This window comes from Felis catus, chromosome C2 (assembly GCF_018350175.1).
Source record: "Felis catus isolate Fca126 chromosome C2, F.catus_Fca126_mat1.0, whole genome shotgun sequence".
Taxonomy (NCBI): Eukaryota; Metazoa; Chordata; class Mammalia; order Carnivora; family Felidae; genus Felis; species Felis catus.
Genome location: NC_058376.1, coordinates 113,179,760 through 113,206,659, shown reverse-complemented (window position 1 = coordinate 113,206,659; position 26,900 = coordinate 113,179,760). Strand labels below are relative to the sequence as shown.

The 26,900-nt window shown below is 43.5% G+C and overlaps 1 protein-coding gene and 1 long non-coding RNA gene across 2 annotated transcripts in view; one reads left to right on the top strand and one right to left on the bottom strand.

The window, feature by feature from the left end:
• CLRN1 (clarin 1) overlaps nt 1-25,532 on the bottom strand; it is a 41,124-nt gene extending 15,592 nt beyond the window's left edge. Inside the window, exon 1 of the mRNA XM_003992002.4 lies at nt 25,159-25,532. Within this exon, the coding sequence (XP_003992051.1) occupies nt 25,159-25,411 (253 nt within the window). The 5' untranslated portion in view covers nt 25,412-25,532. The remainder of the gene's footprint in view (nt 1-25,158) is intronic.
• LOC123380092 lies at nt 888-25,165 on the top strand. The gene is made up of 3 exons (XR_006585396.1): nt 888-2,042; nt 3,576-3,666; nt 23,866-25,165. It is a non-coding gene; the product is annotated as an uncharacterized LOC123380092 (long non-coding RNA).
• Nucleotides 25,533-26,900: the final 1,368 nt, after the last annotated feature.

The following is a 26,900-nucleotide window of genomic DNA, read 5'->3' as shown; positions in this document are numbered from 1 at the left end:
GGGTATTTTCAGTCAACTTCAATATTTTCATGTAGTACAAGCTGTGGGAAAATAATTTCTGGTGATACGAGAAATATTTTCCATTTAGAAAACATGCCAAATCTATTTCTAGATTTTGTGTTCAGGGCAAGTTTTTCTTGTTTGCAGAGGAAATGAAATACTTTATAAATGTAGGGTTTCTCTTATCTGATGTGGCATCAGTATGCTCCGCATCAGCAAACCTGGCGAGACCAATCTGGGGAAGTTTAGTGCAGCCCATTTAAGTTTCCCCAACATTTATCAAGTGCTTTCTTAATTTATTTACTGGGCACCTAGTATGGGCCAGGCATTGTTCTGGCTGCTGGAAAGAGAGCCATAAAATAAGATAGGCAGGGTCCCCATTGTCTTATGGAGAGTATAACCTAATGGGAGTAAACAGGTAATTAACAAGTGAACAAACAAATGGGATAGCTTATCTCTAAAGATGGCCGCCATCAATTCCTTCTCTCCTTCTACACACATGTCACTTCTCCTTTCAGAGGTAGAATTCATTCCTCAATTCCCTTAAACCTGGGCTGGCCTATGACTGCTTTGACCACCTGAATATGGCAGAACTACAGCGTGCGAATTCCAGGCCTAGCCTATATAAGAAGACCAGCCATTCCTTTTTTTTTTTTTTTTCTCTTGGAGGCTTGAGCTGTTATGCAGGAAGTCCAAGTTACTCTGCCAGAGAAAAAGGCGACCCAGAGGAGCACCAGACATGGGAGGGAAGAGTCTTGGACGTCCAACCCAGAAAAACCTCTAGATGACTCCAGCCCCAGGTGCTATTTAATTGCAACCCAATCAAGCACTGCCAAACTGAACTAATAAATTTTTGTTTTAAGCCCCTGAGCTTTGGGAGGCTATTATGCAATGGTCACAATAAGACACTTTCAGATAGTAGTGCTAATGCTATAAAGAAATGAAACAAGGTAATGGAATTTTGAGTGGTTGAGTGAAAGGGTGTGGGTGGTCAGCAGAGGTATACCTGAGCTGGCATCTGAATGCTGAGAAGGAAGTGGCTATAATAAGATCTGGGGAAGAACATTCCAGGGAGAAGGAGCACCACTGGGGCAGCAATGAACCTGGCGAGCAAGAGGGGGCAGAAGTGAGATTGCTAGGCTGGGATCAGATTGTTGCACCTTCTGGGCCTTGGTCTCCTGACCATGTGACCATGGTAAGGCGTGGGCTTTTAATTCTAAATTCATTAGGAAGCCACTGGGAGGGGAGAGGGGTTAAATGAGAGAGTGGCACAATCTCCTTCACGTCACTCTGGCTGCTGATTAGTGTGTAGAAGGGGGTAGGGGGAGGAAAGAAGGCAAGTGTGGAGGCAGGGAGACTCCAGGGCAGGGAGTGTTCGCAGCAGCAAGAGGCAGGAGGCTGGCCTAAGGTATAGCAGCTGGGGGTGGTGACAGGTTATCAGATTTGGAGTATATCTTGGAGATAGAAGATAGGACTTGTCGAAAGAAAGGACTCAAGGATAAGTAGCGGAATAAATGGTGATGCTATTAACTGACATAGACAAGGAGAAGGTGTGGGTTTGGGCATGGGAGTGGGAAATAAGGCAGAAGTCCTGTTTAAAATATGCAATTAGAGGTGCCAAATAGGATTCGTGTGTCTGGAGGTCTGGGGAGAAGGTGGAGGTATTTAGGGAGGTGGAACCAAGGGGGAGGAAGCAAAGTGCTTAGGGCATGCAATTTAAGGAGATAATCACTCTCCGGGCTAACCCTGCACTTTCATGAGCCTGAGAGTGAATGTCTCCTTAAATTTTATGACTAGGGGCCTCCACGGCCTCGCCCTGGTATTTAAAACCGGAGGAATGGCTATCACCTGCAGAGAAACTGTAGTTAGAGAAGGGGAGGGCTCTGGGACTCCCCTACATTTCCCTGCACGGGAGAGAGGAGAAACCAGCCAAGGAGACTGAGAAAGAGAGCTTGTGACTTAGGAACAAATCCATGGATGGGATGGCAGAGAAGCCAAGGGAAGAAAATGGTCCAAACAATGATGTGAATCTATAAGGACAGGTATGGGGGTGCCTGGGTGGCTCAGCTGGTTGGGGGTCCGACTCTTGATTTTGGCTCAGGGCATGATACCAGGGTCGTGGGATCAAGCCCTGCATTGGGCTCTGTGCTGAATGTGGAACCTGCTTGAGATTCTCTCCCTCTTCCCCTGCCCTGCTTGCACATGCGTGCTCTCTCTCTCTCGCTCTCTCTCTCTCTCTCTCAATTTAAAAAAGAACAGATATGGAGTTATTATCAAAATATGTTAGATGGAAAAACAAATAGAAGTGTGCACCATTCTATCATCTGGGAAAAAGCCAAACGGGAATGTATATAATAACAAATAATTTAAGTGCTTATCTGATTTAATTCTTTCAACATCCCACCTGCCGCAGGAGAAAACTAGAGCTCAGGGGTGTGGTAACATACCCAAGATTTATACGTAGTAAGTGGTGGAGATTCAAACTCTTGTCCTCACTGTAAGTCACCACGCTACAGTAGCTTCAGGGCCAGGCATGCTTATCCACACTATTTCTAGAAGGCTACACATGAAACTGGTAACATTGCTTCTGGAGAAAGAGACTGAGGGATATTTCATTATGAAACTCTTGGATTTGTTGCTTTTTTACTTCTTGGGAAGCCTTTTCTATTCAGTGAAAACCTAAATAGTAGATAGATAAAGACAGAAAACTCCTGGGACTGTTCTAGATTAAGGGAGACTTCAGAGACTTGTTGCTAAATACAATGTATGGATATTGTTTGTGATTTGAACAAACACTTTATAAAAGTCACTTTTGAGATAACCGGAGAAAATTGAACACGGACTGGGTATTAGATAATATTACGTAACTATCATTGATTTTGTTGTTTGTGTTAATGGTGTTGCGGTTGTACCTTTGAAAGTCATCATCATTTAGAAACGATATGGGTGAGTAGGTTGATAGAGTACAACAGTTCCTCATGTGCGTGGCGTAGCGGCAACATGGATGTTAAAGTTCACGGGTGTTCTGCTGGTCCACCCTGCCCTGTGTTCTAGGGGCACACAGTGAACCAGCTAGCCTTATTCTGCGGATGCCCTGCCCTCCTGAGCCTCCAACTGCTGAGACCGCACAATCGATCCAACCTGCTGTGCTTAGCTCGATCAGCTGTTGATTTGGTTTTTACTAGCAGTTATCAAAAAATCTGCCTCCATCTACCTACCCTTTCAATGAGGTGGCAACCTCCTTGTCTCAGATAGGGTAGCTAGGTGAAGCCTGTCTGAAAATTGCGGCTTGTGACCCAAATGAAACAAAGGCTGAAAGAAGTTGCGCTGATTTGCCCCCTGGAAAGAAAAGCTAGGAGCTAAAATAAATTGTCACATGGAGCATTCTAATTCTTATGAAGTCTCTTACAATTTCCACCCTTGTGAGAAAAGTCACCCAGCAGGGCACTAATCCCTGCAAGTTACACAGTTATTTACATTTTCTCAGGTTTCTGTTTTTGATGAAAATTCCCTGAGTCTGTAACAATCGGCCAGAACTCTGGTGACATCGTTCCATTTCACACTAACGTTCACAGGACTTTTGCCTGGCTGAAGCTGAGAGCAGACCGTTCAAATAAATACCGGGAGGTGTCACTTGAGCGAGATTGGATACTGTGTATCTAGGAGGTAGGTATGTTTGGTCTTTCCTTCCTTTTAGGTTTGGGATTGTAACACAGACAAAGTTTTGATCTGTGGAGGGGCTGTCATTAAATCCAGCCCAAGTCACTTCTGGCCTCCAGAAATTACTTAATTAGCTTTTGCAAGTGAAAGGGAGTTACTTATTAAAGCCCGCAGCTGATGCCACATGAGTACTGCAGGCTTGTACTCAGAATCACTCTCCTTGTCCTTCGTTCTCTTCTCACAGACTTCCTCCACTCTGTGCGCGAGTCCATGTGCCTGCCTCTCCCCATCTTCAGACCACCCCAGCCCCCAAGTGCCCTTCTTCGCCGTTATTTCATCACCGAACTTCCTCAAAGAGCAATACATGAGTAGTACCAACAGGACTAAAATCAACAACCAAAAGCTACATAGCATTTGCTATGTTCCAGGTACTTTACCTATATTGCATAAATTAGAAACTTAAATGTTTTAATTCTTACAACATAAATTGAAGCATAACTCAGGCAACAGATGTTGCCAACAGACGTTGGCGAGGATGCGGAGAAAGAGGATCTCTTTTGCCCTGCTGGTGGGCATGCAAACTGGGGCAGCCACTCTGGAAAACAGTATGGGGTGCCTCAAAAAACTAAAAATAGAACTACCCTATGACCCAGCAATTGCACTACTAGGCGTTTATCCAAGGGATACGGGTGTGCTGTTTCAAAGGGATACGCGCACCCCAGTGTTTATAGCAGCACTATCGACACTAGCTGAAGTAAGGAAAGAGCCCAAATGTCCACAGATGGATGAATGGATAAAGAAAATGTGGTGTGTGTGTGTGTATGTATGTATATATATATATATATATATATATATATATATATATATTATATTTATACAATATATATATATGTGTGTGTGTATATATATATATATATATATATATATATATAATGGAGTATTACTCAGCTGTCAAAAAGAATGAAATCTTGCCATTTGCAACTATGTGGATGGAACTAGAGGGCATTATGCTAAACGAAATTAGTCAGAGAAAGACAAATATCATATGACTTCACTCATATGAGGACTTTAAGACACAGAACAGATGAACACAAGGGAAGGGAAGCAAAAATAATATAAAAACAGGGAGGGGGACAAAACAGAAGAGACTCATAAATATGGAGAACAAACTGAGGGTTACTGGAGGGGTTGTGGGAGGAGGGATGGGCTAAATGGGTAAGGGGCATTAAGGAATCTACTCCCGAAATCATTGTTGCACTATATGCTAACTAACTTGGATATAAATTAAAACTAATAATAAATAAATAATGAGCTAATGGGGAAAAAAAGCAAAACCACTAATTTGAAAAGAAAAAAATTAATAAATTGGAGCATAGATGAGAGATCTAAATCTTTTAAGTGTCACAACATAAAACATAAATGAGGGAGATTTAAGTCTTACAACAGCATAAGGAAGGTGCCATTTTATTCTCAATGTATAGACTTAAAAAACAAAAAACCCTGAGGCACAAAGAAGTAAACTAGCCCAGTCACACAGGGGCATCTGTGCCTTTGCTTTTAACCCTCCCCTGCTATTTTTTAGATTAAAGAAAAATTAACACAGTAAAGAATTCTCCCCTTTCATTGTATACTTGTGTGAATTTTGATAAACTCATTCTGTCATGTAACCACCACCACAATCAATATATAGAACAATTTCACCATTCCAAGAACTTCCCCATTTCTCCTTTATAGTCCACCTGCCCCCACCCCCTCGTGCTGTATGTGTAACTTTGTAAAAGCTGCCAATTGTTGTCCAGAGTGGCTGTGTCATTTCACAACCTTCCCACCAGCAAAGTATGAGTCCCAGCCTTCTGCATTCTTGCTGGCACTTGGCAGCTTTTTAAAACTGTAGCCATTAAATAGGTGTGTCGTTTACCCCATTGTAGTTTTACTTAGCATTTTCCAAATGACTAATGATATTGAGCATCATTCTGTGAGTTTATTTGCCTTCTGTGTATCTCTTTTTGGTGAAGTGTCTCTTTATATCTTTTGTGCATTTTTTATTGGATTGTTTCTTATTACTGAGTTCTGAGAATTCTTTATGCATGCTGGATACGAGCCCTTTATCAGATAAGTAATTCACAAATATTTTCTCTAAGTACGTGGCTTGTCTGTTCATTCTCTTATCAGTGCCTTTTGAAAAGCAGTTCTGATTTTTATGAGGTCTAGTTTATCAATTGTTTTTCTTTTATGTATCATGTTTGGGATGTCAAATCTAAGAAGTCTTTGCCTCATGCAAGGTCACAAGTATTTTCTCCTATGTTTTTCTTCTAGACATTTTTTAGTTTTAGGTTCACATTGAAGTCTGTGATCCATTTTGAGTTATTTTTTGTATATGGTCATGGTTAAATTTGTTTGTTTGTTTGTTTTGGCATATGGATATCCAATAGTTTCCGTCCTTAAAAGGCTGAACATAGACTTAACATATGACCCAGCAATCCTATTTCTAGATATTTGTCTAAGAGAATTAAAAGCATATGTCTACACAAGAATCTGTATGGAGATGTTTATAGTGGCGTCATTCATATTTGCCAAAAATTGGAAACATCTTAAATATCGATCAACTGGTGAATGGATAAACAAGCTTTGGCCTGTCCACAGAATGGCATACCTCTTAGTAATACAAAGGAATGGACTATTGCTACATACAATAACACGGATGGATCTGAAATGCATTATGCTAACTGAAATTAACTACACTCAAAAGGCTGCCTGTTGTATGATTCCATACACGTGACATTCTGGAAACAGCAAGATGATGAGGACAGCACACAGATCAGGTTTTGCCCAAGGTTGGCAGTGAGAGAGGAGACTGACCACAAAGGGGGGCACAAGGGTAATTTGGAGGGTAATGGAAGGCTGTATATCCTGAATGTGGTGGTATTTACGCGCCTTTATGTATTAGTCAAAATTCACAGGCCGGTACTCCTAAGAAGCATGAATTTTACTGTACATAATTATACCTCAATAAACCTGCCTAAAACTAAAAAAGAGCATGAGGGCAAGGTCTGGAATGAGTAGGCTCTTCCAGACGTGAGCAAGGGCCTCAGCAAAGGTGACAGTTTGGCACGGAGGAGGACGAGCTCAGTAGAAGGGAAGAAAAGGAGCACAGGCCAAGAGCCAAGCGCCAGGTTCTAGTCCACCACGTGACCTTGAGCAGGTCAAAGAGTCCCTGTTTCTCTCTGCAAAATGAAGGTGTTCCGTGGGGCAGCCTGGGAAGGGACCAGGCATTGGAAATTAGAGGAGGTTCACATGCCAGCTTCCTTTCTAAGTCTGTGAAGTCTCTAAATCTTGATTTCCTTATCTGAAAAATAAGGCTAATTCTGCCTTTTCTCAAAACTGTGAGGACTCCATGATCTCAGGGTGTGGAGTAGCTAGCACAAGGTAGGTGGTCAGGAGAAGCTCTCCGTGCTGTGCCCCTAGGCCAGCTCGACCACTGTTCATAGCCATCCCTTCTCACCTCCTCAAGCACACTGCTGAGGATTTCTCTTCTCTCTCTGCCACGCAATTTCCTCCTCTCTTTGGATCAGCCCCTTGGGCACACAAAAAGCATGCTGTCATTTTCTCATCGTAAAAAACTCTCACGTGGGGCGCCTGGCTGGCTCAGTCGGTTGAGTGTCCGACTTCAGCTCAGATCTTGATATCCCGGTTTGTGAGTTTGAGCCTCTCATCGGGCTGGCTGCTGTCGGTGTGGAGCTGCTTTGGATCCTCTGTCCCCCTCTCTCTCTGCCCCTCCCACGCTCATGCTCCCTTTCTCAAAAAAAAAAAAAAAAAAAAAAAAAAAAAAAAAAAATCAAGCCCTCCAGCTATTACTCCTTTTTTTTTTTTTTTTTAATTTCCCTTAAGCAAAACCTCTCCAGGAGTTGGCTATATTCTCAGCAGCAACTCCCTCTCTCCACTTTTTTCTCTTGAACCCACTGCATTGATACAGCATTTCCCAAGAGAGGTTCGAGCTGCCAAACCCAATAGTCAATCTTTGTCCCCATCTTCCTTGGTCTACATTTGGCACAGTGGCTCCTCCCTCCTCCTCGAAGTGCTGTCTTCCCCTGGCTCCCAGACACTACACTCTCCTGGTTTTGCCACCTCACAGGCTGCTATCTGGATCTGCGATGTTGGTTCATCCTTATCCCTGGGGTCATCCAGGGGATGACTCCATTCTTGTACCTCTTCTCTTCCCCCTCTTCCCTCACTTCCTTGGTGCTCCATCCGATGACATGGCTTTTACTAGAAACACTCTCAAACAGATATTTCCAGCCCAGACTTTCCCCCTGAATCCCACACTTAGAAGTTTCCAGCCAACTTCCTACTGACTATCTTGACTGGGATCTTAAATAGGAGTCTCATTGTGTCCCAAACCGCACCCGGGCTTTTCCTGTCCTCACACTTGCTTCCTTCAGCCTTCTTCATCTCAGTGGCTGGAAGCTCCACTCTTCCTTGGCATCATCCCTGATTCTTCTCTGACTCTCATGTTTCATCCACCAGGAAAACCTGTGGGCACTACCTTCAGAATCTGACCACTTCTCTCTATTCCCACTGCCCCACCGGGTCTAAGCCAGCGTCATCTCTCACTTGGATGGCTGCAAGGGCTTCCTACCCGGTCTCTCTGGTTCCATCCCTCCTCCTTACAATCCACTCTCAACCCAGGAGCCAGAGGGATCTTTAAAAAAATGAATTGGTTCAGGAGTACCTGGGCGGCTCAGTAGGTTAAGTGTCTGACTCTTGATCTCAGCTCACGTCTTGATCTCAGGGCCATGAGTTCAAGCCCTGCGTTGAACTCCATGCTGGGCGTGGAACCTACTTTAAAAAAGTGAATTGGTTCTGGGACACCTGGTGGCTCAGTCAGTTAAGCACCTGACTTCCACTCAGGTTATGATCTTGTGGTCTGAGGGTTTGAGCTGTGCTGACAGCTTAGAGCCTGGAGCATGCTTTAGACTCTGTGTCTCCCTCTCTCTCTGCCCCTCCCCTGCTCATGCTGTCTCTCTCTCTCTCTCTCTCAAAACTAAATAGACATTAAAAGAAAATTTTTTTTAGTGAATTGGTTCATATCAATCCCCTGCTTAAACACTGCCAGTGGATTCTGCTCTCAGAGGATAAGCCAAGTCATTATGATAGCCTACTAGAACCTATGTGGCTGGACTCATTGCCAGACCTCTGACTTCATCTGCTACCCATTCCCTTGAGGAGTGTGCCCTAGCCACTGGACTCATTACTGTACTTCAAACATGCCAAGAGCACTTCTACCGCAGGGCCTTTGCACATACTGCTCCCTCTGTCTGGACAGTCCCCTAGATATTCCCATGGCTTGCTCCCTCACCTCCATGTCTTTACTTAGATGCTCTGTCAGAGGGCCTTCTTTGACCACCATATTTAAAGTTGTCATCTCCTGCCCAGTCACCTCCCCTTCCAACTCTCCTCCTTTCCTTACTTTTACTTTTCTCCTTAGCAATTATCACCACCTGACCAAGTCTATACTTGTACTTGTTTGTTTCTCTCCTGACACAAGGGCAGGTGCATTGGTCTATTTTATTCACTGCTATATCCCTAGCACCTAAGAATGCCTGGCACAGTGTAGATTAGTATTTCTCAACTTTTTTTTTTTTCATTACTGCTCCTCACCCCAGGAGTCTTTTCAGACATTTCTCCTAATCACCCTTTCCCAATGACATCTTAATACCACAGATATATTGTGTATTGATTTCAGTATTATATTTATATATTTGCTTTATACACATACACACTTTTTATTTATATTTATTATTTTCATAGACACTTCTTAAAGAGTAAGAGTTTTTTTCCTGCTCCCAAGAACCAATTTTCATCCCCTTACAGGGAATATAGCAGCCATTAAGAATGCATGATGTAGCTGTTAGACATGTTTATGTTGGATGGATACCTTTTGCTTGGAGTAGGATGCAGGGACTGAGTCTGATGTGGTTAGCGGGTCTGGGGTTTCTTGGCAGAAGTCAGTGGTTTATACTGAAGGGAGTTACTTCCACAAAGGCAAAAAAAGGGAAGGAAAAAAGAGGAGTAGACAGTCCATTTGGTGATCCCAGGGCTAGAGGAGAAGAAGAGGGGGGTTAGCAGCTTCTAGTGTGATGGGAGTTTCTGGTTAAGAACTTGAATTTGTCGGGGCGCCTGGATGGTTCAGTTGGTAAAGCGTCCAGCTTCGGCTCGGGTCATGATCTTGCGGTTTGTGAATTCGAGCCCCGCGTCGGGCTCTGTGCTGACAGCTCAAAGCCTGGAGCCTGCTTCGGATCTTGTGTCTCCCTCTCTCCCTGCCCCTCCCCCACTCATGCTCTGTCTCTCAATAATAAATAAAAGTTAAAAAAAAATTTAAAAAAGGAGAACTTGAATTTGTCTGTGGAGTTTAGCAGTCGCTGTTGACCTTGATGTAACCTACTGGTGGTAATAGAAGCTGGATTGAGAGAGTTTGGGGAGAGAATCTGGGGCAATGGAGATAAAATAGAATAATCACCAGAGGGATGATAGGAACCTTTTTTAAAAAAAAAAAAAAAAAAAAAAAAGAAGTTGAAAGACCTGGTTGGTAACTGGAATGGAATCTCAAATCTCTTTATTAAAAGAAAAATTTTAATCCAACATATTTGGAGGTTGTCGACCAGTTACATGGAAACTGATGGCTGCTTAATAGCAAGGTTTAAAGTCTGAGATTTGTAAAAGAATTCATCTCAATCCAAGGGGCTCCTGGGTGGTTCACTTGGCTGGGCGTCTGACTTCAGCTCAGGTCATGATCTCACAGTCTGTGAGTTCAAGCCCCGCATTGGGCTCTGTGCTGATAGCTCGGAACCTGGAGCCTGCTTCGGATTCTGTGTCTCCCTCTCTGCCCCTCCCCCACTCATGCTCTGTCTCTCTCTGTTTCAAAAATAAATAGATGTTAAAAAAAAAAAAAAAGAATTCATCTCAATCCTAAACATGACAAAGCTCTTTTTCATTAGCAGGGCGGGGAGATTAGGAAAAGATGGACTTGCTCCTCACTGTGTTTCTATTCAAATGTCCAACTGTTTATAGAGGAATTTTTGAAAATAAATGAACAACATTATAACAATGAAGTGGAGATTAAGATAAAAATCTCACCCACAGTCCTACCAATACAAAAGCAAGGTTTTCCCTTTTATTTTAGTCGTTTCAAATCTTTGTCCATCTTAATACTTATTTCCTATGTTGTTATACTCGTAATGGAGTTTTGAGGTTCTATTCTTTACGTCTTATTCAGAATAGAAGCGTTTTCCATGTCATACGTGTTGTCTTCACAACTATCATACAGATAACAATGTGGATTTTCCATCAAGCTGATGCACTGCCGTCTGTTAGGTTATCGTCCTTGGTTTCGGCATTCCACCTTCAAGCACATTCCTTCTTCTTTCTTTTATGGGCGTGGGAGATTTGCAACACTAACTTTTTTGGAAGAACTTCCAGGAAAGGAGTGACTTGGATCAGAGAGCTTTCTAAAAGAATGCTGTATCCCAAACTTCACAGAAGACCATGGGGGAGGGGAGGGGGGAAGAAAAGTTACAGAGAGGGAAGGAGGCAAACCATGAGAGACTCTTAAAAACCGAGAACAAACTGAGGGTTGATGGGGGGTGGGAGGGAGGGGAAGGTGAGTGATGGGCATTGAGGAGGGCACCCGTTGGGATGAGCACCGGGTATTGTGTGGAAACCAATTTGACAATAAATTTCATATTAAAAAAATAATAATAAAAATAAAAGAATGCTGTATATGTATAGATCCAAGGTAACCTAAGGAAGGTGAGTTATGTTTTGTAACATACATGTCAAACTACTGGTTCAGAGCTCAGTTTCTCTTCCCTGCAGTCTGTAAGCAGAGATTTCTGACAAGATTATCTAGTCAGAAACCGAGAGCTAGAAGATACTAGGCATTGAGGCCACTGTCCTAATAGCAGAATAGAAAGCACCTGTCATGGGGTGGGGGGACGGGAAGGAAATCCGCACTGCATAACTAGCTCAGCGAACAGAGAAAGGCTGTCATACCCTCATTAGTGCAGTCTGCTATCACAAAACGGAGCTGAGCGAGTCCTAAGCAGAGGATCTGCAGTGAAAATACAGTCATAGGGGAGCTTTCTGTGGGGAATTGTCCCTCCCTCAATGATTTGGTGTGTGGGGGGGTCTATTCTTTGAGCCATGTCCCTTGACTCTGTACCCCCATTACAACTTGGGCCTCTGATCTGTGGGCTCCCCCCCTCCCCCGGCCATCCTGGAGAGTCTTTTCCAGTCTTTTCCCCTTCTGGCCCTTGTCAGATATTCCATCCCTTCCCCGACTCTTAAGCACCTATCACCCCCACCCCCTGCCTCCATTTCTGTCAGTTTGTGTGCCTGGCTTACAGAAGGCTTGAAAACATCCAGTGAATTGAACTCTTCCATTCCAAAGAGAAAACAGGGGCTCTCAGGGCAATTCTCTCACCTGTCAGTTCCCCATTGCCATGTTTTCTTGGGTTTGGGCCCAACCTTCCCTCCATTCTGAGTGACATTTTCTTCCTCTTGTCCCAAGGCCTGGCCTTCTCCCTGTGCTGTCAGACTCATCCTTTTCTACCTCACAGGGTCCTTTCTCAATCCATTACCTACCTCTCCCGTCTGTCTTCAGCGCTTTCTTCAGGCCTCTCCCGTTGTGAACATACTCGTGGACTCACCCATACACGCTCGTGCACACACAGGCATGCACGCAGGTATGCCTGAAGCCCTTCTCCGAGTCCTTGCCTCCCATTCCCTCCTCAGCTCTCACAAGGACCTCTCTTCCCCCCCTCTATCAGGAATGCTTTAGAAAGGTCTCCCATGACCTTGTGGTGTTAAACTTCAAAGGACCGAGGCACCCGGGTGGCTAAGTTTCCAACTTTGGCTCAGGTCATGACTCATGGTTCATGAGTTCCAGCCTTTCATCGGGCTCCGTGCTGTCAGCATGGAGCCCGCTTCAGATCTCCCGTCCCCCTCTCTCTCTGCCCCTCCCCCGCTCACTCTCTCTGAAAGAGAAAGAAAGAAAGAAAGAAAGGAAGGAAGGAAGGAAGGAAGGAAGGAAGGAAGGAAGGAAGGAAGGAAGGAAGGAAGAAAAGAAAGAAAAGAAAGAAAAGAAAAGAAAGAAAAAGATTAAATTTCAAAGGACTATTTTAATTGCCTCTCGTTTGGCACCTGTGTGGTGTTTGGGACTGTGAACCATTACTTCCTTTTGAAAGTCTCCCCCCTCTCGGTGTCCCCTCTGTTCATTTCCTTTCCAGTTCACTGCCCCTCCTCCTCAGCCTGCCTTGCCAATCCCTCCTCTCTACCCATAAGTATTGGTATTTTTCTAAAACCCACTCTTATTCACCTTCTCATTTGATTCCCCTCCCTGGACATCTTTCCTTCCATTGTCGATCCCACTGCCACCTCTAATCTGCTGATTCCTTCTTCTCTACCCCTACTCCAGACCTGCTCCCATGACCTCCACATCTGTGCAAATGATGGACATCACTTGTTGCTGGCCTATAAGTGAACCTCATTAAACATGACCAAAAATAGTGTCCTATTCCCTCTAAACCTTCTCCTCTGTGTTTCTTTTCTCTGTGACTTGCTACAGCTCTCTGTCCTGCAGAAGTCTGGGGTTCGTTTCATGTCGCTAAGGTCTGTTGATTTTTGCTTCGGATTATTTTGGAAATATTTCCCCTCGCTTGCAGCCCTCTGATAATGCTTTGGTTTGGGCCACCAAATGTTGGATGAAGGAGCCTGTGGACTGGCCTCTTCACCTCTCTTTTGGTTTTTTTCCAGTCCATCTTCTACCTTGTCACATACCTGCTTAACACCGTTAAGTGGCTTCCCACTGCCTTCGAGATCAAATGAACTGCATTGGTACAGCAAAGTCTTCCATATTCTGGTCACTGCCTTCCACTCCAGCCTTATCCTCCTTCTCCTTTCTCTCCCGTCCTTTGTACTCTGACCACAATAGGCTCTTCATACCTTGGCTCGTGCTATTCCTTTGCTCAGAATGGCTTCCTCCATGCCATTTAGTGAAATCTAACTCTAACTCTTAAGAACTTTCTTCCAGTTTCCTTGTGCCTTGCCCTGACAAAGAATAATTCTACTTCTTGGGGCTGTGTGAATAAAAACAATAATTGTGATAGTAATTAGTGCTATTCAACTATCTACAATTCTGGTTCTTCCCGATTCTGGGCTCGTGATAGGATTGCACGTCCCGGCCCCTTTGAAGTTAGATGTGGCTGTGTAACAACCTTTGTCAACAAAGTCTAAGTGGAAGTGGCATGTGTCAGTTACGGGTCAGAGGGTTTACTTGCCAGTGTGAGAGTCTCCACAATTCTTTCTAACAACTGGTGGCATTCCAGATGGTGGCTGCACCCTGGAATGGACCTACAGCTGATCTCTGACAAATATGTTCTCTGAGCAAGAGATCAATCTTTGCTGATTTACCTGTGATGTTTGAACTTACTTGTTGTTGAAACGTAACAGTCCATCTTGACTGACGTACTGGTGCAACTTATACGTTGACAGTTATTTAAAACACTCTTGCTAGATTCTTCATTGTTTGTGAACAAGTACCCTCTCTCATTCCTTCATATCTGCAGAGTCTAGAAGAACGCTTAGGCACATTATAGGCCCCAGTGATTTTTTTTTTTTTCCTCAGCATGGGGGTGAGGGCGCATAGACTCTAACTTACAGAGAATTTGTGTCTTACATGTAAAGTCATGCTGTTTTCAATAGATCATTGGAGAGTAATAAGAATAAGATAAAAAAACTATTTGTTTTTACCAACTGCTAAGTATGTTCCTTTATTACTTGCCATTAATTCGTGTTTTATTTGCTGTCTCTAAATGCATGGCTTTCATTTCAGTTGCCTTAAAATTTATTTCTATCTGCTGGTTTCCTCCGTTATATTTTATCTTGAAACTTTGTTCTCCTTTATATCTATTACTGATTCCAGTCTGACAGTCCTATCTTTTATCCTACAGGTCTTGAACAGGAATTTAGTAAGTCCAATCTAAACCTATATTTAGGCATTACCAAGAAGATTAGTTAGAACATCATCCAACACCAAAGCAAGAAGGACAGAGATGCTGGTGGGAAGAGTGACAAATAGCCAGGCCTTAACTGAAAGGTAACATAGCAGGTTGAAAAAAGCATAGCTTTTGTAGTTAGGAAAGTTTAGGATTAGTCTCATTTGGCCATTCACTGCTCATGTGGGCGTCTGGACACCTTGGCTCCCTTCTGTGTAAATGTGAGTAGTGACAGAAATAAGTCAAAGAACTTTTGAGACACACAAGTGAGATCACTTACGTGGATGCTCTATGTCGATTTTAAGTAATCGCTTAAATATTTTTTTAACACGATGAGAACGGTAGGGCAGTCATATTTCCACGAAGAGGAGTGGAGGATGTAAGAACCCAATGTCTAGAGAGCGTCTGCATTTTCAAGTCTCATGATCAGGCATTGTGGGTGGGAATTTTGGGCTCACAGGTGGTCAGAGCACTTAACTGTACATTGAGACGGACGATTCCCCTCCCCCATAGGGGTCCATATGGACATGGAACCCCTGAACACATGGAATTCAGGCAAAGTTTCTATCTTGTAGCCCACACTTTTACTTTTCTCCCCCTCCCTGACCAGGTGGGTGACTATTCCTGTAAATGATCCAGGAACTTTAGATTTATAGCTAATTACTTATTTGGAACCTGTCACACACTTTCCTCAGCATCTGATATATTGTTCTCATTCTCATTTCTATTTCCCTTGTGCAATTTCTGGCACATTCTCTGTAATGACTTCTCTAAAATGATTTTTGGGCCGATGGCACATCTCTAAGGAGGTGATAGTCTCCTGATAGTCTCTTTGGAAGGAGCAGAACCCTTCCACAAGAGACAGGCAGGTGAAGGTCAGAATGTTAGCTTTCTTTCTGGATACAGTGCTGGAGAATGTGGCTTAGATCTTCCACCAAGTTCTGCTGAATTCGGCGGCCTCACCCACCTCGTCACAGGTGGGGCTGGACACCTGAGAGCCTCCCAGTCCAGGGCAGAGCAGGTTCCCTTGTCCTGATCAGGTGGAAAACAGGCTCCTGTGAGTGGTGGGCAGACTCAGAAAGACGAGAAGCCTCTGGGGCTGAGAGCCAAGTATGCTGTTCCTTACTCAAACTCATCAATCAGATCTCACGTTCTCGCTGAGGCCAGGCAGGTGTAGGGCAACTGTGAGACCCTTCATGGAAATAAACAGCTGAAGGAGTGGAAACTAAGGATCCTAAAGCCTCCCACCTGTGTGGAAGCAATGCTAAACACTGCTGTTCCTCTTCCCTGCCCTCCTTCTGGAGGTCTTGTCCTTCCCTTATTTGGGGGACTTCTGATGCCTCACCTGCTTCCACCTGTCTTGGCCACTGGCCACCTCTGTAGTTCTCAGCCTTCGCTACACATCAGCATCTCCCAGGGAGCTTCTCAGCCATCCCACTTCTCAGGCGCCCCCTCCCGAGATCCTGGTTCGACGGGCCTAGGATGGAGCCTAGGTGATTCTATGGTGCAGGTGATTCTAAGGTGCAACCAGGGTTATGGATCACTGACCCGATGGCTTAGGTTTCATCAACCCTTTTCACCTTTATCTGGCTGGGTGCAGAATGAAGGTAACACCGTCTGTGGAGCTCTGGGAATGAAGGCAGGCTCTGATAATGATGTCAGCCATGGTGCAGCAACCTCTTCCTAGATTAAAGCCATGTGGTAGCTTCAGAGGTCCTGTCTTCCTTCTCAACTTGTCCTCCTCCACATAAAAGGTGCGTAAAAACCATTGTATTTGGCCCCTTGGTGCTCAGCTATTCATTTTCTTGAAAGGGAGCAAGAGAGAAGGTTTCTTTCTTCTTCCGGAAATGCTCTTGATCTGACTTTCGCCTCAGCCCATCTGCGGCCGGTCATTATGAAAATCCAGTAAAAGGCATTCCTTGACATACGCTCAGTGCATTCGCCTCCTTTAATATCCCCCATAAGCTCACGCCTAGGTATTGAGCCAGGCTGCTTTCTGACAGCTGCCGTGGTCAGGGAGAATGAAATCCGTGACCCCAGCACTTAAGAGGAGGAGACCTCACGGTAAGATAGAACCGTCTAATATGCCATCTTTTCAGTACCGCGCCTGAATTCCTCTCAGCTGAAGTGTATCTACCTGACTCAACCCAATTCAGAGGCAGCCCCGTCAGTGAGTCTTAATCACCCACGGTGGCTGAGGGACGACAGCTGCTTTGGCGCATATGTGTCTCTGATAACAGAACCCATTTGACTGCTCCTAATCCACAGGGTATGATTATGTTGGGGTAATAACTCCTGAGAATGGCTTTGCTACAATTATAACACGCTGAGAGGGAGCGAAATACGAATCCTGCATAAATTAGTCTGCCAGGTACAGTTTGCTATTAGTCAGCTCTATCCTACCTGTAATAAAAGTGTATCATCTCCCAACCAGTCTGGGTGTTTACAGGCGTGACCGGGTGAAAGACTTATTTGTCATTGTTTAATTTAAATAAGTTTTGTTAAAAAAAAAAAAGAAAGTCTTGGGGCGCCTGGGTGGCGCAGTCGGTTAAGCGTCCGACTTCGGCCAGGTCACGATCTCGCGGTCCGGGAGTTCGAGCCCCGCGTCGGGCTCTGGGCTGATGGCTCAGAGCCTGGAGCCTGTTTCTGATTCTGTGTCTCCCTCTCTGCCCCTCCCCCATTCATGCTCTGTCTCTCTCTGTCCCAAAAATAAATAATAAAAACGTTGAAAAAAAAAATTAAAAAAAAAAAAAAAAAAGAAAGTCTTTAATTTTATGAAATCCCTGATCGACTTCAGAGATAAAAACGAGCTTTTATTTTTCACTTTTTAAAAATGAGATTTTAATTTATGCTCTAATTCTAATCCACTGGCTCCTAATAAAATACCAGTTTTTGAAGTTAACCAAATGCTATGCACCTGCTTTTCTTTTTATCTCTGCCTCTGTTTTCAATACTCAAGACACCTCAGAAGAGAGCCTGCCATTTTGGTGAAATAATTGTTGTGGTCAAGTAAGTAATTCTGAAGATCCTACCATGAAGGGTTTCGCTGGCAGTGATCTTAAGTCAGCCAGCCACAGGAGCAATCAGCTCACTCTGCTTTCAACATAAATTATCAACATTAATGTAATATAATTTCATAACCCAAAGATTAGCCATAAGCATGTGACCCGCTCAACCTAGATTATTAAACAGACTTGGCTTGACTGTTTTACCTTCCAAAGGTCAGAGATCGAGGCTGATACATTAGAGCCACTGGAATGTGAAATAAAGAGGCAGTGAATGAGCCCAAGTGGCTAGGCCAAGGACCATCATCATATTGATATAGAAGATTTAGCTCTTGTGATGTCCCGACATCATTGTTGAAATGGATGGTGAAACTGAAGTTTGCTCTTAGATTTTCTTCCTTGGTTTGTGTTCTTTTTGCACGTTGTAAGGAGACAGACGTGGCAGAAGAATGATCGCGATCTATCATGCATCTGAATTTCAGTCTCAGGCTGGCTACCTACTAGATCTGTGACTTTGAGAAGTCCTGTGACCTCTCTGAGTTTACAGTTTCCATTTTTGTTCCAGGGGGAATGGCATCAGAACATGTCCCAAAGGGGTGGAGGTGATATATGCAAAATGCCTGGCACCTATCAGGCACCCAATAAATGGGCAGCGGAAATAAGTGTTTTTAATTCTGTGTTGTCCAAACGTCCTTGGGGGAAGATACCCACAGCTAGTCAAAGACAAAGCACAGGAGCAAATTGTAAAAATGATTTGGAGTCCTGCTCCGACAGGTGAAGTTCACACACACCAGGGTTAAGTTCCAGAAGCCCCACCTGGGACCTATTGCACCGGGCTGCATCTGAAGCATCAGCCTTTGCTTCATGGCTCAGGAGAGCCCAGGTGATGACTTTACTGGCTATTAGAGTAGAGAGTAATTTAAAGTAAAGGAAGGGGTGTGTGTGTGTGTGTGTGTGTGTGTGTGTGTGTGTGTGTGTGTGTGTGTGTGTGTGCTTGTATGCATGCATGTGTGCAAAACTATAGTCCTCAAACGAGGCTAATTCTGTGAGGGATTTTTCCTGGTAAATAGTCTTTTCTATGTCTTTGCCTGGAAAAAGGTCATTTCCTGGCCTAGGCAGGGAGAGAAGTTCCTTTCCTCAACAGCATCTTCCCATATTTCTTACCAATTGGAGGATGATTTCTGCTTCAGTTCCTCCTTTGGGTAAAGAATCCCCTGAGAGTATGAAACACGCTGGTCGTTCCTAATTTCTTGCCATTATCAGTTGATGAAACCAAATGCAAGAAAGAGGAGATTTTCAGGGAGGATGGCAGAGAAGTTTCTAGGAAAAATAGAGAAAGGGAAAAGTGGAGGAAATAGGAGTTCGGCCTCTCACTGTATTTTGACTTCCCTTTTGCTTTCTCAATAACCCCATCTAGTCTGTTTGGGTGTTTGTGGCTGCCCCTGCTCGCTGCAACCCCAGCAACGCACCTCTTTAGAATTCCAAAACATTCCATTTTTTTTTTTCTCCTTCATTAACCCGTAGTTTTCTACACAAAAAGTAAAAGCTTTTGGCCGGGAAGAAGAGGGGCATTCACTTTGATAATAAAATTCATTTGGGTCCTGATAAATGGTAGGTATTTCAGAATACTTTAAAAATCATGAGATTTGAGGACCAAAGAGTAAAGGCACACAAGACTCACAGCTTCCGACAATGGTGGCTGCAATGTGTCCGTGGAGGCTCCAAGCGACAGAATAGAAGGGTCAAGCAATTTTAAAGCCGGAAGGACCTTGTCGAGAACAGCCAGCCCCTCATTATATAGATCATAAAGCGTTTGAACTAGAAGAGATGTTAGACATCACCTGGTTTCACCTCCCATTTTACACATGCAAGAACTGAAAACCAATGAAACGTGATGTGCTCCAAATCCAATCCTCGGTGAGTGACACAGACCTGCCACAAACCCAGGTTAATCCCGATAGTGTCCGTTTACCGCGCACTTATTAAGCACCTCTCTGTGACGTGCACCGTGTGGGTCTTGCTTGAGGGAGTTCCAGGATGAATGATACGGAACTCCTGCCTTCTGGGGGCTGAGGGTCTCCTTGCAGAGAAATACTTTCTCAAATACTTATAATCCAAGGTGATTTGAATAGAGCGACTATCAAGGTCTGGGAAGGACAAATCGGGACACCATTATTAAGTTGAGAGAAGTTGAAGATTTCCCCCTTCGTACCAGTGCTGCTTAACAATCACTTTTGTTGAATGGGAGGAAAACAAAAAGTCTATTTGCTGGACTGTTTTAATGAGTGAATGAGACTAGACAACAGGGTCCTGAGCTAAAAGGCGGGAGGGCCCATGCAAGCTAGGCGACATGGTACAAATGGCTGTCTTCCCTCTGCCCTCCTACCAGGTAGGCTTCCCCGCTGAACTCCATAGCTTTCCCTCCCACCAGACCATCCGTTAAGGAAGGGGGGGCGGGTAGGCAGTGTTACTAGAAGGAGGTACCATCAAAGACCTTCGTGGCTCTGCCGTGGGCAGGCAGGGTGATAGGAGAGATGTGGGATGTGCAGGATGGTGACGAGGGGAGCCCCTGGGTCCTTCCAGGTGGGGGAGCCACACTTGTAGGAAACCATGAAGGTACAGTGCCAACTCTCAGTAACAGTGGCAGAAACTGAGTCCTGACTATTCTACCCCAAGATAGTAGGTTTGAGAAGCCACCTGCTTGCCGACACAAGCAGTTTCAACATCCCCTCTGTAACCTGGGTGATGTGCCTCATTTGGTAAAGAAACTCTGCTTTCTAAAAATATGAAGGGGTGGGGGGTGGTGCTTGGGTGGCTCAGTTAAGCGTCTGGCTCTTGATCTCAGCTCAGGTTATGGTCTCAGGGTCCTGAGTTCAAGCCCCACATTGGGCTCCGTACTGGGCATGAAGCCCACTTAAAAAAAACATGAGATTTTTGGGGTGCCTGAGTGGCACAGTTGGTTAAGCATCTGACTCTTGATCTCGGCTCAGGTCATGATCTCACAGTTCCTTCAGCCCCACATCGAACTCTGGGCTGATGGTGCGGAGCCTGCTTGGGATTCTGTCTCTCCTTCTCTCTGCCCCTCCCCCACTTGTGTGGCCTTTCTCTCTCTCAAAATAAATAAACTTAAAAAAATATGAAGTAAGTTAAATCTCTGTTAAGCTTTTTAACACATTTTCAATCATAAGGTCTCAATTAAAATGCTTTTAAAAGTATGACTAAAGTTGCAATCTGTGATCCATGATTGGTGAGATCTTATTTTTCACATTCCAAAAAAAAAAAAAAAATTCCATATGTTTTTACCAGCTCATTGAACTATCTTGGCAATAAATAGATCAGCATATCTAGGAATGATTGATACCATATGATTCTTGGGTATCCTATTTTGATGATGCTCTACAGTGTTTCCAAGCACCAAAACAGAAACCCACCCGCACATACTAAGCTCAAAACTGGCAGTTTTTGTCTTGATGGCTACAGTACGAGTTGAAACATCATCATTAAAATTTTACAGGTGACATATCAGGAAAAATTAAGCCCACCGGTTGTGTTTCCTTGAAAGGAAAACAGCCCTTCATCATAATGAATGAAATTGTGTGCTAGGTATGAATGCTAGTGACCTCTAGAAAATGAAGCGCTGACCCATAAGTGGATGAGAATCAGCCAGAGTAAACGAGGCAGAAGTTTTCCCGGCATAACTGTGCATGCTGGCAGGGAAGTTTCTTGTTATAATTAAAAGAGATAGAGTGGTCAGTAGGGAACGTTTAATAGGAACAAACATGACAACATTGCCTGACGGTTTTTCTGCTCCATTCCTTATCCTCATGTTTCACTATATATCTGGGTTTTAAAAGTGACACATGGCACTGCCCGTAAAAATAACACGTACACTTGTGCAGCAGAACCAAGCAGAAATTCATTTAGAATATGGACACTGTCAACGCCCAATTTACTCAGAGTAAATCTCTAGCTGAGTTTGCACTGTCCAGTTGTGATAGCTATTAGCCACATTGAAATGGCTGGTGAGCACTTGAAATGTGGCTAGTTTGGATGGAGGCCTGCTGTAAGTTAAAATATACACGAGATTTTAAGGACTTAGCACAAAAAAAGTAAAATATCTCTTACGTTGACTGCATGTTAAAATGACAGTATTCTGGGTTTCTTGGGTTAAAGAAAAATGTCATCACAATTCACTTCACTTGTTTCCTTTACTCCTTTTTTCTAGTATGGCTACTAGAACATTTAAAATTACATATGTGGCCTGCGTTTATGGCTTACATTGTATATCTGTTGACCAGTGCTGATCTAAATGAAAAGTTTGGTCAGCGAGGTAGCATTTAGCAATCCCACAGAACCGAAATGTAAATCTGTATTAACTGATGCTGCCTCCACAGCGTGAAAACCGGGTCACAAAGCGATTCATAGTTGGACGAGCTGCCTTTTCCATTCGTCCTACATTGGAAAGTTTCTTCAATCCAAATGTTTGCTTAATAACTTTTCTAAGGGGAATATGAGAAAGGGAAAAGTTCTGGGAAGTGAGTTGTGCCCTAATCCTAACTTGGGCTCTGGAAGAAACAGGAAAGAATCATCTACCCTGAGCTCTCTGGGGGCTCTACATTTTGCTCGAAGGATGCCATTATTGAGAAAACAGGGTTAGGCCTCCCATTCTCTTACAGTAACAGGACTACACTTTTCTCTCAGGCGAATGATCTGAGGGCTCTCTTCCTTCAAGAATGCGTTGTCAGAACGTCACTGACAGGGTGATGGCATTTTGAACGTGAAGATATGGACCGTGAAGCCTTCCTGTAGCAGGAGTGTCAATTCAGTGCAGGATGTTCGAAAGGCATATTGGTGAGGAAGTTTTTATCACTGAGAGGGCTGCTTGTTTCAGTAAGCACTATGCAGGGCACCTGGGTGGCTCAGTCGGTTAAGCGACGGACTCTTGATTTAGGCTCAGGTCATAATCTCCTGGTTCATGAGATGGAGCCCTATCGGGCTCGGTGCTGACAGTGCAGAGCCTGCTTGGGATTCTCTCTCTCTCTCTCTCTCTCTCTCTCTCTCTCTCTCTTCCCCTCTGCCCCCCACCCCCCGCTGTTGCCCCCCCCCTCAAAATAAACATTTAAGAAAATTAATGAGCATTATGCTTTTTAGGGAATCCAGTATTCACTTTTCCTAACTTTCTCTTGTGTTCCATTGAAAGAGATACTTCTAAGCTTAGGCAGAAAAAGTGATACTGTAGGTATGCTTTGCAGGGTCTCATTGAAGTTAATGAGGTTTTGGGGTGCCTGGGTGCTCAGTCGGTTAAGCATCCAACTCTAGATTTTGGCTCAGGTCATGGTCTCACGGTTTGTGAGTTCAAGCCCCACCTCGGGCTCCATGCTGGCAGTGTGGAGCCTGCTTGGGATTCATTCTCTCTCTCTCCCCCTTTCTCTCTCTCTCTCCCCCTCCCTCCCTCTCTTCTTCCCCAGCTCACCCTCTCTCTCTCTCTCTCTCTCTCTCTCTCTCTCTCTCAAAGTAAATACATTAAAAAAAAAAAAAAGAAATTAATGAGGTTTTAACACGTCTGGGGTAGAGACAGGTTACACAGAGAGGCTGTCACCACAGAACAGACTAACAAATGTAAGATCTTCTTAACGAGGGTGGGGGGAAATGTTCAAAGTATCACAAGGACAAATGAAATTCTGTCATAGGTGAAGGTATTGTCTAAACCCCACGACTCTATGAGTCCGCACAAAAGCAAAGGGTAGGCCACCTGACTAGCACAACGGCGTCACAGACAGAGCTAGCAGAGGACACGGCCATGAAAACTATTCATCACACCACGGAGGCATGTGGCTTTGTGAGGATTAAATAAGACAAAACACGCTTCGTGCTTCATGTCTTGTAAGTGTTCACAAAACCTACCGTTTGAAACCTGTCCTATGGTATGAGTAAAGCTGATCTCTGTTTCACTGTACAAAATGCAAAGGCTCCAGAAAACTCACTGTATGGTCCCTGCTTTTGTCTAAATTCATGTGTGAGAAACTTTCCTCTCGCTTTTTAGCTGTCAATGAATGAGAGTTGCCTAATTCCACTCATCTTTTTTCCTCTTTTATTTTTTAATACAGTTGCAAATCATGTGATCTACTTTGTTCTTTTTTCCCCCCAAGGACAGCTAAGCAACTTTAACAGCCCCATTACCTTAATGAACTGAAGCCATTCAGCGAAAAGAGTTGGTATTCACTTCATCAAATCTAGTGGATGATAATTTTCCGAAAAGCTAAAGACTAATTCTTGAGGATTTTTTGGAGCCCTGTGGCAATTCGTATCACCTAATAACCTATGTGAGTGAAAGTTGGTGTCCAGTGACTGCGAAGAAGATAGAAGGAATGTTGCAGAAATATAAATAGGCCAGCACTGAAATTTAATTAGACACTGCATATGTTAATAATAAATTCAATTAATTTAGCTTTCTACCTATGCTAGAGAGAAAAAAAAATACCCAGGCAAAATAATAATTCATTTTAAATGCCTCACTTGGTAACCTCCTTTCCTGAAGAGTGATTTATGCAGTAATTTACTGGCTGTTTCTTCATAAGATTGTTCCAAACCAGCCCTTTTGAAATAATAATAATTTCTGAATGTGTGTTGTGAGAGATATAACAAATGCCTTCTTATTAATTTTCATTTAATGAGTTGCCTATTCACATGGTAATTTTTTAAAAATTCTCTTCTTAAGATAAACAGGTTATAAATACTGTGGGTAACACTTCCATCTCACAAAAATCGAACAGAAAACCCATCTCATATTCTCTACATGATTTGAAGGTCAATCAGTTGCAAATTTTCTATCCTAAATAGGCATCTGTTTCTTTCCCAGTTAGCATAGCAGATCCGCTTTAAATTCCAAAAGCCAAGTGATTCACATTGGTGAAAAAAGAAAAAAAAATATTAGCAGCAGGAAAGGTGCTAGCAGGGATAAAAGAGGGATAGATGGGGTACAAAGTCATGAGCAAGGTGGAAAAGAAGTTAGAGTTGCTTAAGGAGCCCATGACACTAAATCTTTTTGTTTTAAGAACAAAAAGAAGATCGTCTCTCTTACAGCTTTCTATTTCTCCAAGTTGCCCCCCCTTTAAAAAGATACCAAAATTTCTAGCATAAATATTAATGTTTAAGAGAATTTAATTGCTTACCTTCTCAAAAAGCTTAATTCCATACCAACTCATTAACTATATATTGTCATAATAAAAACAGAATGAAATAATAACAAAATAGTAAAAACTAGGAAGAAGAAATTGCTCACAAGAGTCCTAGGTATTTCAAATGGTTCACGTCTGTTTTAAGAGGCTTGTAATAGACAGGGCAAGGCTCTTAAAAATAATTCCTTCTTAAAAGTAATTCCTTGTAACAATTGGGAGAGTGCGCCTAAAGTATTAAATAATTCAAATGCAATTGTTACTTACGTGAGAACCGAAAGGGCCTCGCTCCCAGCCCGCACTGCCTCACACCCTCTCCGTGGAAAAGCCCGTACTGCATTTCTCCCATGAACTTGTCCAGCTCCTGCCCAGAGGCATTGACGAGCAGAGCCCCTGTTTTGCAGAGGAAGGTGGCTTTGATCCACAACGGTGTCCCCAGGGCTGTCACGACTCCAAGGGCGCACACGAAGCTTAACACCCCAGCCATACAAAAAATGACTTTCTTTTGTTGGTTTGGCATGATGAGAAATGGCTTTTGTGAGAGTGAGGTCTAAAGAGGAGACTTCTGTGACTGATGAGAAGTGACTGCCCCTTTGGCTGCATTTATTGTAGAAGCTGAACGGACAGATCCCGGCCACAGAGGCACCTTCACCCTCAGCGGTGGTTCTCGTCAGTAGAATGGCAGGATATGGAGACTTCTTCATCATACTTACTTGACTTCTTTGCTGCTGCTGCTTCTCTCTAATTTGGAAGCTTGGGACTAAGAGTCTGTAAAATAAAACTCTTTCATGCTGCCTTCGACAATCTCCTCTTGTGTCACTTGGTAACAAAGGTCTAAGGTAACAGATGGAGTCCTCCCTGTAACTTGATAAATGCCTCCCCTTTCCTCAGCCTTTTGTCTGATTGGATGAGTTGAAACTTTCAGAGACAGGCTTGGCTCCTATGGCAGATTTTCAGCAACCTGAGAAGCGCATTTTTTGATGTGTTTCTGTTTTCGTTTTTGGTGGGGGCTGAAGAGGCGTGTGGACAGAAGAAGAACATACGTGTATTTCTTGGTAATTAATAGATTTTGAAAAGTGTTAATGTAACAGGATAAAATATTGAACTGAGTTGGGTTCTGTGTCAATATGAAGTGCCCTAGACCAACCATCAGGGCCTGTCCCCCTAACTCCTTTTCTTCCCAATCCCTGATTTGGAATCATAGAAAAGTTCATTCCAATTTTTCCTGGGGCACAGGTGCAAATATCTAGTTTTCTAAAAGCTCTCCTTCAAAATGCTTTGCTGCTTCAGGACTCTAGAAGGGAAATGAGGTTCTGGGTCTGAGAAATATCTGAATCTATAAAGAAGAGAAGGGCACTGTCATGGAAAGAAGAGATTGTGTTCATATAGTCTGCTCTAAGAATTCACCACAGGGTACCAGGGTGGCTCAGTCGATTAAGTGTCCAACTCTTGATTTTGGCTCAGGTCATGATCTCATGGTTTGTGAGTTTGAGCCCTGCACTGGGTTCTGTACTGACAGCATGGAGCCTGCTTGGGATTCTCTCTCTCTCTGCTTGTCTCTCTCTCTCTCTCTCAAGTAAACTCAAAAAAAAAAAAAAAAAAAAAGAATTTACCACAGAAAAGCAAGGGTCCTAGGAGAAGTCATCAGTTAGAGAGACAAGAGACAAATTCATGAGCAAGATTAAATAGCAAGTAAGTCAGGTTACATCGTTAATGTCTGAAAGCTAACGTTGAGAACTTAGTAACAAATTTTTACCTCAGCATTTCTACTGAGATTTTCCCTTCAGACACAGAATGTGTGTGTGTGTGTGTGTGTGTGTGTGTGTGTGTGTGTGTGTGTGTGTGTTTACTGAGTATCTATTGTATGGCACATTATTGTGCTAGGCTCTGACCCAGAGCCTAACTTCTAGTGAGAACTTAGTATGCATGGTATATTGCTCAGTATTTTACCTAAATTATATTATTTAGTCCTCACAATCACTGTATGAAGTGATGATGAAAATGATATC